Raw genomic sequence first — 14150 nt, 5'->3', positions numbered from 1 at the left:
ATGGCAAAACCTACAAGTGGGACCACATCAGACTCCAAACAAAGGAAATCAGCAAAATCAAATGGCAACTTACAGATTGACAGCAGATATTTTCAAATCATATATTTGATAAGGGCTTAATATCCAAAGATCTCAAGGCAAAAAACCACAAATAATCCAAATTTTTAATGGAGCATAAGAAAAGGAACAGTTTCACTAAATCTGAAGATTAGACTGTAGATGAGAGACACAGCAAGGTTTTCCTTCGAGAACAACAAAAGCCTGTGCCTTCCTGGCATTACTTTCTTCATTTCCACTCAATGTTTGACAATTACAGTTCACTGAGTACATTCTTCAGTCAATAACAATCATCCCACAGTGAGCTATAATATATACTAAGAACAGCCCCAATGGGGGGAGGGGAACTAATATTTGCATCCTTACTAATGAAGCATATCAAAAGGAAGGTAATTTCCCAAGTTTACCACTCCATTGTTTTCTATGTTTCATTTCAAAATTGAGCCACCTAGTAAGGAAAATTAGCTAAGAGACCTCAATAATATATAGATACAGGGTGAAGTAGGCCAGAAAGAAAAACACCAATACAGTATACTAACACATATATATGGAATTTAGAAAGATGGTAACGATAACCCTGTATGCAAGACAGCAAAAGAGATACAGATGTATAGAACAGTGTTTTGGACTTTGTGGGAGAGGGAGACTGTGGGATGATTTGGAAGAATGGCATTGTAACATGTATAATATCATATAAGAAAGGAATCGCCAGTCCAGGTTCGATGCAGGGTACAGTATGCTTGGGGCTGGTGCACTGGGATGACCCAGAGGGATGGTATGGGGAGGGAGGTGGGAGGGGGGTTCAGGATTGGGAACACGTGTACATCCATGGTGGATTCATGTTTACGTATGGCAAAACCAATACAATATTGTAAAGTAACTAACCTCCAATTAAAATAAATAAATTTAAAAAAGTGAAAAAAATAAAATCAGTTTCAAATGGGAGCATTAATGGTTTATAATTTGGGGGCAATTTATTACTACTGTTGTAACTGTAGTCCTTTTGGTTCTCTACTGCATCAGGATAATAATTAATTATAAATATTAATAGCAACATAGGGACACATACTACTAAATTTATAGTGAATAGAGAAAGACATAGAATATATTAGTCAAGAAGTCAAAGTATCGGAAGCCAGCAATGGTAGTAAAGGAAAGGGCAGTATTGCCTTGAGAGGAAGGAAGGTTGTCAAAGTTTCTTGAAACAGCAAGAATGAGCCAGCTGTGAGGAATTAGCTTAATTTGGAAACCAGAAACTCTACCAGAAGAAATTTAAGTTCATAAAAATATTACGATGCTAAAACCCAAAATTTAGACAAAGAATAGGGTAGAGTCGGGTATATAGACATTCAAAGTTCTCCATTGCTTAGTGCATCAGGCACTCAAGGACCACCCTCATTGAAGTCTTTCTCTATTGCTCAACCTGCAGGTACCAGCATGGAGAAAGAGATAGCTCTAATCCACAGGCAGTTGAACCCTACTTTTATGGCCTCATGGCTTTCCTTAAGAAGCATTCCATGCAACAGATTTCTTCCATCCCATCCCATCCCATCTGGCTGACTCCCCACGGTCAACAGGAGTCCTCACCCTGGGATCATTCCGCAATCCCCATGGCTCCAGCTCCCAGCTTCCGTGGACACCAGTGGACTTACAACCCTGTCCGAGGTATGAGAGGCTGCAGCATGGCTTGTCTATGTGGTTCTCACTCCATTCAGACTGTCACAGATTAGTGAGTTCACTCCCCAACAGCTTCAAATGACTCCCCAGTCCCAGTGGATGGCCATGGACGCGGGGATCCCTCCCCTGCGCTTCAGCTCCCTCTCCCCCAGGTGCAGGCTGGTTCCACTTGCTCTGCTCCTTCTTTCCCCTTCCTCCTTGTCCCTTCTTTCCTTTTCCTACCAAGTTCTGTGTGTATCCGGATGTTCCTTCTCAGTAGTCAGGGAGTCCTGCCAGGATTCACCTGGTCTTCTGTGAGAACTGCTGCATCTTTGGACATTCTTGATGCATCAGTGGAGAGAGGTGTACCCCACTTCCACCTACCCCTCCGTCATCCTGTCCACCCCTATTTGGGCATGTATTAGAAACGAGTTTCCCTTTCTATTAAGTAACATTGCTACCATCACACATGTTTAACTTTTGCTTTTTGAGGAGAACACAGGTAAGTTCCACTCTCTTCAGTTCAGTCAGTCATTCAGTGGTGTCCCACTCTTTGTGACCCCAGGGACTGTGGCAGCACAGGCTTCCCTGTCCATAACCAACTCCCAGAGCTTGTTCAATCTCATGATTAGATCTCATGATTAGATCATGAAGCTCAAACTTAGATCCTCAGACCTTATTAATTTTTTACACATGAAAATATGTAACCTTTAAAAATCTCTCCCTATTTGTCCTACCCTCCAGTCTTTGGCAAACATTTTTCTACTCTGAGTTCCATCTTTTTTTTTTTTTAACTGCTTATAATTGAGATCATATGGTATTTGTCTTTCTCTGACTTAGTTCACTTAGCGTAATGCCCTCCAGTTTCATCCATGTTGTCACAAATGGAAGGATTTCTTTCTTTTTCTAATGGCTAAATAATATTTACCTATATATGTCACATCAGATAGTTTTAATCCATTCACCTGTTGAAAGATTGTTGTTTCTATACCAAGGCTACTGTGAATAATGCTGCAAGGAACATGGGAATACAGATATCTCTTTGAGACAATGATTTCATTTCCTTTGACTATATATCCAGAAGTGGGATAAGGGATCACACAACTATTCTCTTTTAAATTTCTTGAGGAACCTCCACAGTATGTTTCCATGGGAGTTGCACCGGTATCCATCCCTACCAACAGTGCATAAGCACTCCTTTTTCTCCACATCCTCAATGACATCTGTCATTTCTTACATTTTTGGTACTAGACTTTCAAAGGGGTATGAGGTGATATCTCTTGTGCTTTTGAGCCGCATTTCATTTGATTATTACTGATGCTGAGCAGCTTGTCATATACCTCTAAATCATCTGTATGTCTTATTTATGGGAAAGTGTCTATTCTTTAAAGATGTAGCATACATTATGTTTACTATATTCCAATATATGAAACTCAGTTGCCTACCTATATATCAACAACAAGCTATCAGAAAATGGAATAAATAAAACAATCCCATTTACTATTGCATCAAAAAAAGATAAAACACTTAGAAATAACCTTAAGCAAGGTGTTGAAAAATTTTATAGAAATTCTTTAAGACATTGATAAGAGAAATTTTAAAAGAGTTAAAGATATGCAAAGTTAGGTTATCTATTTATGTGTTTCGTGAGGGAGGATATCTATTACTATAAACTTCCGTCTTAGAATTGCTTTTGTTGCATCCTATAGGTTTTAGATCATCATATTTCATTGTTCTTTGTTTCTAGGAATGTTTTGATTTCCCTTATTTCTTCAGTAACCTGTTCATTATTTAGAAATTTTTTGTTTAATCACCATGTGTTTGTGTTCTTTAATTTTATTTTTTTCTATTATCGATATCTAGTTCACAGTGTTGCAGTCAGAGAAAATGCTTGAAATAATTTCAATTTCCTTAAATTTACTGAGGTTTGATCTGTGACCCAAGATTTGGAAAATGTTCTGTGTGCACTTGAGAAGAAAGTCTATTCTTCTGCATTTGGATGGAATGTGCTGAAGATATCAATTAGGTCTGTTTGCTCTAACATTGACTTTTAGGCTTATGTTTCCTTATTACTTTTATATTTTGTTGACCTGTCCACTGGTATAGGTGTGGTGTCAACATGCCCACTACTATTGTGTTACTGTCAAATTCCCTTTTAATGTCAGTTAGTGTTTACCTTATGTATTGAGGTGCTCTTATGTAGGGTACATAAATAGTTAAAATTGTTATGTCTTTTTCTTGGACTGGTCCCTTGATCATTTGGTAGTGTCCTTCTTTATCTCTTATAATTGTTTTGATTTTAAGGTCTATTTTTTCTGATATGAGAATTCCCAATCTGGCTTTCTTTTTTTCTCCATTTGCATGGAATATCTTTTTCCATCCTCTCACTTTCAGTTTGCATGTGTCTCTAGGACTGAAGTGGGTCTCTTGTAGACAGCATATATATGGGTCTTGTTTTTGTATCCACTCAGCCAGTCTGTGTGTTTTGGTAAGAATGGAAGAAGATAATAGCAAATAAAGCAATTGATAAAGGATTGCTTTCCAAAATACAAGCAGCTCAAACAACACAGTCATCAAAAGCAAAGGCAAGAACTGCAAAAATAAACTAGTGAGGCCACATCAAACTCAAAACCTTCTGCATAGTAAAAGAAGCCATCAGTAAAATGAAATGACAACCTATGGAATGAAAAAAAAAATTGCAAATCACATATTTGGTAAGGGCTTCATATCCAAGTATATATAAGAGACTCATGCAACTCAGTAGGAAAAGAAATCAAAACACTCCAAATTATTAAATGAGCAAAGGAAGAGTAAATGTTTTGAAAAATCTGAAGAGTAGACTGTAGATGACAGACCCTGTAAGGTTTTCCTTCCAGAACAAAAGCCTGTTTCTTCCTTGCATTGCATTCTTTATCTCCAACCACTTGTTGGGTGGTTGCAGTTCACAGTATACATCCTTTACTCAATAGCAATCACCCGACACTGAGTTATATGTGCTAAGAATACCCTACTAATTATAAAAACTAATAATTATATACTTAATCTTGAGGCATCTAAAATCCAAGGTGATTTTCAGAATTTTCCACTCCATTGTTTTCTACATTCTTTTTCAAAATTGAAACACCTAGTATGGAAAAATGACTACGGGACCTCAACTATACATGCATAGAAAGTCATTTAAAACTGGGAGCATTACTGATTATAATTTGGGGGAATGTATTATTACTAATACTACTGTAATTTTCTTCCCTTTAATTCTGTGCTATACTAGGTTGATATTTATTTAAAATAGTAATACCAACATAGAGGCACATGGTACTCTAGTTACAGTAGATTGAGAAAGACAAAGCTTATATGGCAGGAAGTGATATCATGGAAAATTAGCAATGGTAGCAAAAGAAGGGGCAGTACTGCCTAGAAAGAAAGCAGAGTTCTCTAATTTTTTGGAGAAAACAGGAACAAGCCAGATGGGAGCCAACCAGCTTAAGCTGTGTACCAGAAACTGCACCAGAAGGAAAATGAAGTTCATAAAAATATGCTGATGCTAAACGCCAGCATTCAGACGGTAAGAGAATAGGGTAGGGTTTATGTAGATGCTGAAAACTACTCAGAGAGATAGACATGGAAGCAAATACACTAATGAGTATCAGAAAGATCAAAGCACAAAAGGGTCTGAAAATAAATCGTAAAGGGACTTGGTAGTCTGATCAAAAGAATAAGAGAATGAAATTAGAAAACCAAAATATAAAGACTTGTGCACGTCGTAGACCCAGAGAATGCTCAGCAGAGAAATTTTCGGCCTTAGTGACCAGCGAACAGAAGCCTCCAGCATCAGGAACAAAAACCCTGGGCAGGACTCACGACTGTGCGCTTCTGGGAACAGCCTCAGTTTCAAAGTTTGGGCGCTATACCACCTAAAAGCGAACGCAGACTAGGATTATAGCTTGCTATGACACTGAATCACAGACAGTAGTGTTTGTGAGTTTACTTTTCTCATTCAATTATAAAGTTAATGAATCACTAACCAATGATAATTGACACCATCAGTTTCCAGTCAGATAGTCTTTAGTCATACAATGGATATATGAACCTGTTATATGATCGCCAATAACAGTTTTAATAATTAAGTTTATTGATGTTTAATTGAAGGGGAATTGCTTTACAATACTGTACTGCTTTCCGGCAAACATCATGAATCAGCCATAGGTATACCTATGTCTCCTCGCTCTTTAACCTCCTTCCTGCCGTCCTTCCCATCCCATCCCTCAAAGTTGTTACAGAAAAATATGGAAGGCTTCACAAATTTGTGTGTCATCCTTGGGTAGGGACCATGCTAATCTTTTCAGTATTATTCCAATTTTTTAATATATGTGCTACCAAAGCAAACACATGAATAACATTTTAATAGAATAAAATATATAGTCATCTACCAATAAATGCTCAATTACATTAGGAATGTGGGTATTCTGTTATATTTACCAGCTCTTATAAAATTGAATTTTTTAAGGTTCAAAGTTCCATGAATGAATTAAACATATTTTTATGCATAACACATGTATACATGCTCATAAATATATGCACACAAATACATCTATGTTATACAAGCTATTATTCTCCTAGCCTGTCACAATAAGATCTTTAGTTGATGAGAGATATAGTTCCAAATTTCTCCAACTTATATGTCTTCCTTTGAGAATCTCCTCTTTTATTTTCATTACCTAATTGTAACTAACCATTTTGTCTTAGATACTATGCCCCTTTAAACTAACTAAGAGCAGAGAAAACCTAATAAATGCTGATATGTTATCCTTAATTAAATTACCACTCTTCTGGTAAATTGGAAAAAGAATCATGTTCAGATCTCATTCAGGAGGATAAAATCTCTATTTCATTAGTTCTCTTGTCCAATCTCAATTCTTGCTCATTTCAGTCTTAAATTCTGTTTGCATACAAAGGACACACAGGAAAAGTAATATTAAAATCGCACTTGCAAGAGTCTATGATTTTATGCTTCTGTTGGCCAAAGGTAGGGCCAGGAATAATTTCTGAAATATTACATACATCATGGAAGCATGAAGTCTAGTTCTATTATCAAAGAGGAGATGCTTGGAGATGGTTCAAAAACTAAGCCCCTTGGGTTGTCAGGATGTACCCCCGACCAGACAGATAAATTTTGTCCCTAAAGAGTCAAAGTCAGGAAACGGCAGGCCTTGTTCGCAGAGTCGATGATGTTGTCCTGGATGCTGACCAGGTAATATTGTTGTATTACCATTTGGAGATTTATTTGCTACTTTCTCGAAGAAACAAATGTAACGAGAGGATTAAAGATGAATAAAAGTAGAAGAGCTGTCAAGGTGCCTAGAAGAAAGGCTAGCTAGGAGAACCAGGCCCCCACACTGATAATTGTCAAAGACTGTAACAGTGAGTGTTTTATAGACAGAGCAGAAGAAGTGGATAAAACCAGTGTTCTAGGGTCACTGCTGTTTTGCAGTCAAAGACAAAATATTTTTCTCTTTAAGCAGAGTCATCACAGCTCCTGACGTGGTCCCGGTTACACACATGCAGACCGAGGGCCACAGGCATGTGTGATGTGACATCAGGAAGTGAACAGATGAGTGTACTGGTGCCCAGTGACCTGCATCTGCTAATAATGGGACCTGGGGAAAATTACTTGCCCTCTCCAAGTCATCACATCTTCATTAACAGAACTTGATGATCATAGTGAAGATTAAGTCTATCTCACAGGGTTCCTGTGAAACACAAATTTTAAGACGTTTTAAAGCTTTTGGGAAATTATCAAAGACATGCATGGGGTTACTAAGGTGAGTGAGCAGATCCAAGGTACAGTATCCTTTTTCTCTTGGTATTCTCTTTGTACTCAAAAGTAGCGATCAGTCAGTCATGTGTTTACTCTTACCCCAGTGTGATGGTAAACCACACAGATCAACTGGACTTTTCTTGTCATTTCAGTGTCTAAAATGCAAGCATTAGTCAATGTAGAGTGAAAAATTACAAACTCCTAGAGGGCCTTGTTGCCAGAGTCTGCAGAGTCCCAACACTAAACAGTCTTAAAAAAATGGCCTAAACACTCTGGCTCAGAATTAAGTTCCAAATGTTTGCAGAGCACAGAAGTACTTCTGGGAGAAATACAAAATTACAGGGAGTAACCTACTTCTCCAACTCTCTATCTGTGCAAATATTATCGTCCATTTAAATTGACACAGAATGCGATCCTTCTTCCCCATCCCGGCTACTATAGCACCAACTCCTGCTCAGAGCAACAGGGAAAGAGAAGCCTTCCCTTCACCGGATGGATTTGATAAACTCAGGTGACTAGATCATCTCAGAACGGTTCATGTTTTTATTTAAACAGGTTCCTGCCTGCTCCTGCTGATGGTCATGTCAAATCTGCTCCTGTGCCAAGGCAACTCATGCCCGTCCTGCTGTCCTGACGTGTTTGACATCCCCCTGGAATCCCTTACACACCTGTTTCTCAATGCCTCCAGGCTGTCACATGATATCGTTAACCATACCACCATAATGTTCCATGAGTTTGTAAGGACTGTGTGGTGGTGGTTTAGTTGCTAAGTCATGTCCGACTCTTGCGACCCCATGGTGTGTAGCCCTCCAGCCTCCCAGATGGACCCTTTGCATAAGTGTTGGGCTATAGTGTCCTTTCAACAAGAAGGCTGCATCAGCCAAAATTCAAATAACACAGTGTCTAGGTCAAAGAAGCCATCAGCTCATAAGATGTGGAAATCGAAAAAAGGACTAGTTTTGTGAAATCCCTATGATTCCTTAGAAATGTAATAACTTTTTCAATTTCCTTTCATTCATTTTCTTTTGTAAATTTTTAAAATAAATGATTTTTGTATTTGTCAGCGAAGAATGCCATAAAAGAATACAATAGACTCAGTGGAATAAACAACAGAATTTTATTTGCTCACAATTCTGGGGGCTAGAAGTCCCAGATCAGGGGGCCAGCAAGGTGAGGTTCTGGTAAGAACTCTTTCCTCCCATGCTGGATTCTCTGTTCGTCCTCACACAGGGTGGGGGGTGGGGAAGAGAGATAGAGGAAAAGACACAGACACACAGAGGTAATTCTCTGGTGTTTCGCTTCATGAAGACACTAAACCTATTGGATCAGTGTTTCACCCTAAGAGCTCAGTTAACATTAATGGGCTTCCCTGGTGGCTCAGATGGTAAAGAATCTGCCCTCAATGTAAGAGACCTTGGTTCTATCCCTGGGTCTGGAAGATTCCCTGGAGAAGGGAACTGCAAGCCACTCTAGTAATCTTGCCTGAGAAATCCCATGGACAGAGGAGTCTGGTGGGCTACAGTCCATGGGATCCCAAAAAGTTGGAACCCTTTTCAAAACACAGCACTTTGGCAGTTAGGTGTCTAACACATGAACTTGAAGAACATACATTCAGCCCACAATACTACCTGACACAAAGCACTTTTAGGTGGGACTGGGGGAAAGGAAGCGTGTTGATTTTCTGGTCCTTCAGTGTCTCTCTGGGCTTTCTTCTCCAGGCTCAGAGTAAATAGCCAATAAATGAGAACTGCTCTGCAGTGAACTGGAAAGATGAAACATGTTAAACAAAGCTGAATCCCGGTCACAGAATCAAATAATGGTAGTTTTATTAAGGCTACAAATTATTATTTTAAGATTTGCAGTGAATAGCTTTAGAACTGCAATAGAAAGGGAATTTACAATTGGAAACAATTATTCTCTTTCTGAGGAAAGTATTTGAAAGTTGTATGTTAATTCTTTTAGGTCAATCAAGGAGCACACAGTTGAGCAGACAGCTAATAAAAGGCGGTGTTAAAGGTTTCTATTAAATTCATGTAGTTCTTTTTACTCACTAGTTTTTTTCATCCTCCATTTTTGACTGTCCATTTTTTTAAAAACTCTTCCAAGTAATCTCTTGAAATGTTCATAACTTTCGCTAAAGATTACTTTTTCTCTATCAATGTGTTAGCTAGATTTCTCTAGTCTTATTATTCTCAGTCCATTGCTTAGTATTTCCTATAACTTTATGCCATGTTTTTCCACCGTACCATTTTGTCACCATAAACAGCATTGTATTCTGCACCTGGGATGAACACTAAGCTTTTTGTGTGCGGATCAGAGATAAGTCAGAGTCATAATTTATAACTCCTCGCAAGGAAATATATTGGCTCTAACCCACAGTAAACAAGAGATTAAATGGTTAAATATAGGTGCATGCGTGCATTCTAAGTCACATCAGTTGTGTCCAACTCTTTGCAACCCTACTGACTGTAGCCCAACAGGCTCCTCTGTTCATGGGATTTGCCAGGCAAGAATACTGGAGTAGGCTGCTGTGCCCTCTTGCAAGGGATGCTCCTCACCTAGGGATCAAACTTGAGTCTTCTTATATCTTCTGCATTGGCAGGAATGTTCTTTACCACTACTGTCATCTGGGAAGCACCAAGTATTGGTACAAAAGTACTATATTTGGTTCAAATACTAAAAAGTAAAAAAAAAAAAAAAAGATAATAAAATTGGAGAAGGCAATAGAAGGGAAAAGGTTGAACTTATAAAAGTTAGATGTAAAATCATTTTTATAGAGACAATGTATAGAAACAGTATGAAAAGAATGATTTTCAAATTTTGTGATTCCCCTCATAAAAAAAAAAAATTACAAGGCTGTTAAACATGTTAATATTCTGGTAATGGTTTCATCTACCGAATGCCCAACAGCCCTAACTAATTGCCTGATCACTTTCAGGATGAAAAATATGCCCAGAACCAACCATACACTATCAATGCCACGAAAAGCTGCCATACCAATTCCCTCCATACTCCCCAAGAAAGAGAAAAAGCCCTAAGGATGAACGTGAGTCTTTCACCTGGGTTTTTCACCAGATCAAATGAGAAAGTATATAGCTTACCAGGCTTCATAATATTAGAGGGAATGGTAACTGTACATGCAGAAAAAGGTGGAGGAACTGTAAGCAATTGAAGAGAAATTATATTATGCAGTTGATGAAGCATGAGCAAAATCAAGGGATGACTAAAAATCGGTAGTAGCAACATAAATAACAGATCCATAAATTGTCCATGTAGACAACTTTAGTTCAACCAATGCATCAGACACAGGATTGCAACTATTATACTGTACAAAAACAGGAAATGAATGGGAATTTCCATGTGTAAAATATAAGATTGCAAAATTCATGAATATGTAAGAAACACACCCAGTTTTGAGTACTCCCTGTTACTAGTGACTCCTACTTGGGAGTCCTATACTGCATCACCCAAGCCACCACATCTGCCTTTCAAGGCTCTCCTGATTCTGCTTCTACTTCTCTGACACCTCCTTCATTCGTCATTCTCAATGACTCTTCTGTCACGTTTTATTTTTAATTTGTAAGTCTCCCCCACAATGGCCTATAAAACATTGCTTTCCTTCTCATGGCCACAACGATTGCCTCTGTTCTGAGGACAACACAATTTACATATCAAGCCTCAATCATTTATGGCAGCTCCAAATTTTCACCATTATAATCTCTCCTTTCTGATTTCCTGCATTATCTTTTGTCCTAACATTATTTAAAATATTTTCACATGCATCCCCCCTTAAAATACTATCTTCTCTCTTTACAACTTTCTTAATGATACCAGCATTCTTTTCCTCTGTTAAACTCATTAATAATGAGGGTGATCAAGTAAAGGAAAAAGGTCAAAGAGGAGGAAGAGGAGGGATTGTTCAATAAGCTTAAATTTAAAGATTATTGAGAGTTACTACATGGCCATACATTTTACTCAGCACTTTATGTGCATTACTATATTTAATCCTACTCAGTTCTCTGTTCTTTACCACTAAAACAGTTCATGGCTGTAAAGAAATCAGGCATATTAACTAGAGATCTTCAGCCCCTGGGATTTTCAGGCTCAATTCTGCTAGTAGTGGTGAACTAGGGGGGACCCTCCACTGTGAATCCCACTGATGCTGTTACTAAAGACAATGCTGTGCCATTTTCTCCCCGGACACATGTCAACAAAACAGACTCTTCTGATGTCAGCAGGCGGGTGGTGTGGGATCAGCTGAGGAGAGAAGCCTGTTTAGGAATGTCATGTCTTCTTCCTTGTCTCTTTGTTTTAATATCATGAAACAAATTATCAATCAAAAATCAATACGAAGGACTCATCTGATTCATTAATATGAATGAATCGCTGGGTGACAATGATGTGGGCACAGGTGGAATCCCTCTTTCCTGGGTCAGGCACTGCAGGCATATACTGACTTGCGTAAATGCTTAGATTCTCTCACGCAAATATACAAACATAAAAGAACTCACTGAGTGGTGGTAGAATTTCAGAAGAAAAAAGAAAATTCTTCATAAATTAGAATGCATTAGAAGAATTAGTTCCTAAAATAACCTAGATTTTTAATAATTCAGCATAGTGTGAACTAATAGCTTACATTTTATACTTTTGCAACTTTTACTACCTTCAAAAATCTCTGCATGCACATAGGAATAACCAAGAGTTTTTTAGGTCAGCTGCTCTGAGCAAAGATCACATGTTACCAAAACCACTGAATTATGTTTATTTTAATCAGATTGTTTCTTCTGGTTGCTTAGAATGAAGACCTTAGTAAGTGGATACTCATGTTACTGTACTCCTGGCATAGACCTCTGTATCTTCTAGTCAAGGACCTGCAGAGTATGAAAGAAGTCTCAGATACTATCCTATCAAGTGCCAAAGAGAACATGAGAAAAATAGAAGAACTTCAAGCATTCATAGAGAGGCAATTCAGGCAGGTGAGCATCCTGCAGAGGTATTTCTTGCTTTGTTCATGAATGAAAGAGGTCACCTCTGTAATGCGCATGGTGTTTTGAAATATATCTTTTTGTAAGAAAAAGGTTCATGACTTGTATATTCTAGACTGCTACTACATAAAGCAGGAGCCTAGTCATTCATAGTGATAGATTCTACTGTAAAGGAATAAGAATTTCACTGCAGTTTTTGACATGTGCAGCCTACCCTGCATTGCACACAATTCCACCAAAAGCTTGCCTCTTCCTTGGCACAGGTGGTTGAAATATTTTCAAGAGTAAGAGAACTAGAGAACAGAATTTCCAAGATCAGCATTTTCTTCAAAGTAACCCAGGACATATGCTATTGAAGTTCCACTTGTCTTCTTTTTCTGTTCTCCTCAAATCAAAAGATGAGAGTCGGAAGGAAGAAAAGAGAAAGTTAAAACTAATCTTGAGTTATGTTTCTACATTTTAGATTCCTAAGAGTTTTCTCATAGGCTGGGTTCAAAATCCGTATCTAGAGTGTTTTATATTCATATGTCTTCTCCAAATCTTAATTTGATAATTATAAGGAAAAAGATATGCAAATACTAATAAAACACATAAGAACTCATTATTTTTTGGGTATTCAGGTTATTTATCCAGTAATACGGACAATATTCAAGGCTCGCATTTACTGGTCAGGACTCTCATCCCTGGTGTCCAACGATGAAGATGTGCGTCATTCTGCATTTTACAAGCTGTTCATGTGCCTGTATAGGGATTCACGTAAACTTGACATGTACACCGAGATCCTGGCATGCCGAATCACCAACACGTGCTAAATCCACATCCATCCCATCCAGCTCTGAGGTGGTCACGATGATATATCCCACAGCAAGCTTCTTGGAAATTTATAGCTTTTTAATGCATGCTCTGTGAAATGGGTCTCCTCTTAAAAAAATAAACACAGACTCTGTAGAGGTGTCAAAATCTAAGAGGGCAATTCCTTAACATTTCTTATCTTCATTTAATAGAAAATCAAAAGGAAATCGACCCTGACAATTGAGAGAATGAAGCTCCTATTAAAATTAGTCACAAAAAGCAGAAGCTGGCATTACAAAGAAGACCATTAAGAGATTGTGTAAGAATCACAGCCAATTATTCTGGGTCAAGTTATTAGAATCAAGGTATTAGACAATTGTTCGTGGTTCTGGTCATGCTACCAAGAAGACTGAATTCTCAGGATTCTTTATGAAAGGAGCCACAAACTGTCAGCCAACTATCACAGTGTTACACCAGACAAGATAAGTGCTTTGCACTTTTGTGTAAATAGCATGAGGTTTACTGAACTGTGTTAAGATTGTTAGGATGCTGTCTTAGTCCTTCTGGGTTGCTATAACAAAAAGCAGAGGCTTAAAAACAATGGAAATGGATTTCCACAGTGTGGTCATGCAGGGTCCTTTATGGTCACACACTTCTTACTGTGTCCTCACACGGAGGGAAGGCTCGGGAGTTCTGTGAATTTTTTATATGTAAAAGCACTCATCTCATTGAAGAGGCTCCATCCTTATAACTCCATCACCTCACAAAGGCCCCACCTAGGGTTACCAAAATAATGGGGATCAGGATTTCATCATATGAAATTTCTGGGGGATGCAAGGCTG

General features: G+C 38.2%; 1 protein-coding gene and 1 non-coding gene across 2 annotated transcripts; one reads left to right on the top strand and one right to left on the bottom strand.

Annotated features, from left to right (window-relative positions):
• The first annotated feature begins 1547 nt into the window (after positions 1–1547).
• Positions 1548–13328, top strand: LOC133235962 (placental prolactin-related protein 3). Its single transcript, XM_061397727.1, has 5 exons — positions 1548–1722; positions 8087–8268; positions 10470–10577; positions 12328–12507; positions 13137–13328. Exons 1-5 carry the CDS (start codon positions 1551–1553, stop codon positions 13326–13328), a joined length of 834 nt encoding a protein of 277 aa, XP_061253711.1. The 5' UTR covers positions 1548–1550.
• Positions 5994–6104, bottom strand: LOC133237120 (U6 spliceosomal RNA). Its single transcript, XR_009733150.1, has one exon. It is a non-coding gene; the product is annotated as a U6 spliceosomal RNA (small nuclear RNA).
• Positions 13329–14150: the final 822 nt, after the last annotated feature.

The sequence above is a fragment of the Bos javanicus genome, chromosome 23 (genome assembly GCF_032452875.1).
Source record: "Bos javanicus breed banteng chromosome 23, ARS-OSU_banteng_1.0, whole genome shotgun sequence".
Classification (NCBI taxonomy): Eukaryota; Metazoa; Chordata; class Mammalia; order Artiodactyla; family Bovidae; genus Bos; species Bos javanicus.
The sequence above is the reverse complement of the archived record's forward strand: the minus strand, read 5'-3'. Positions and strand labels throughout refer to the sequence as shown.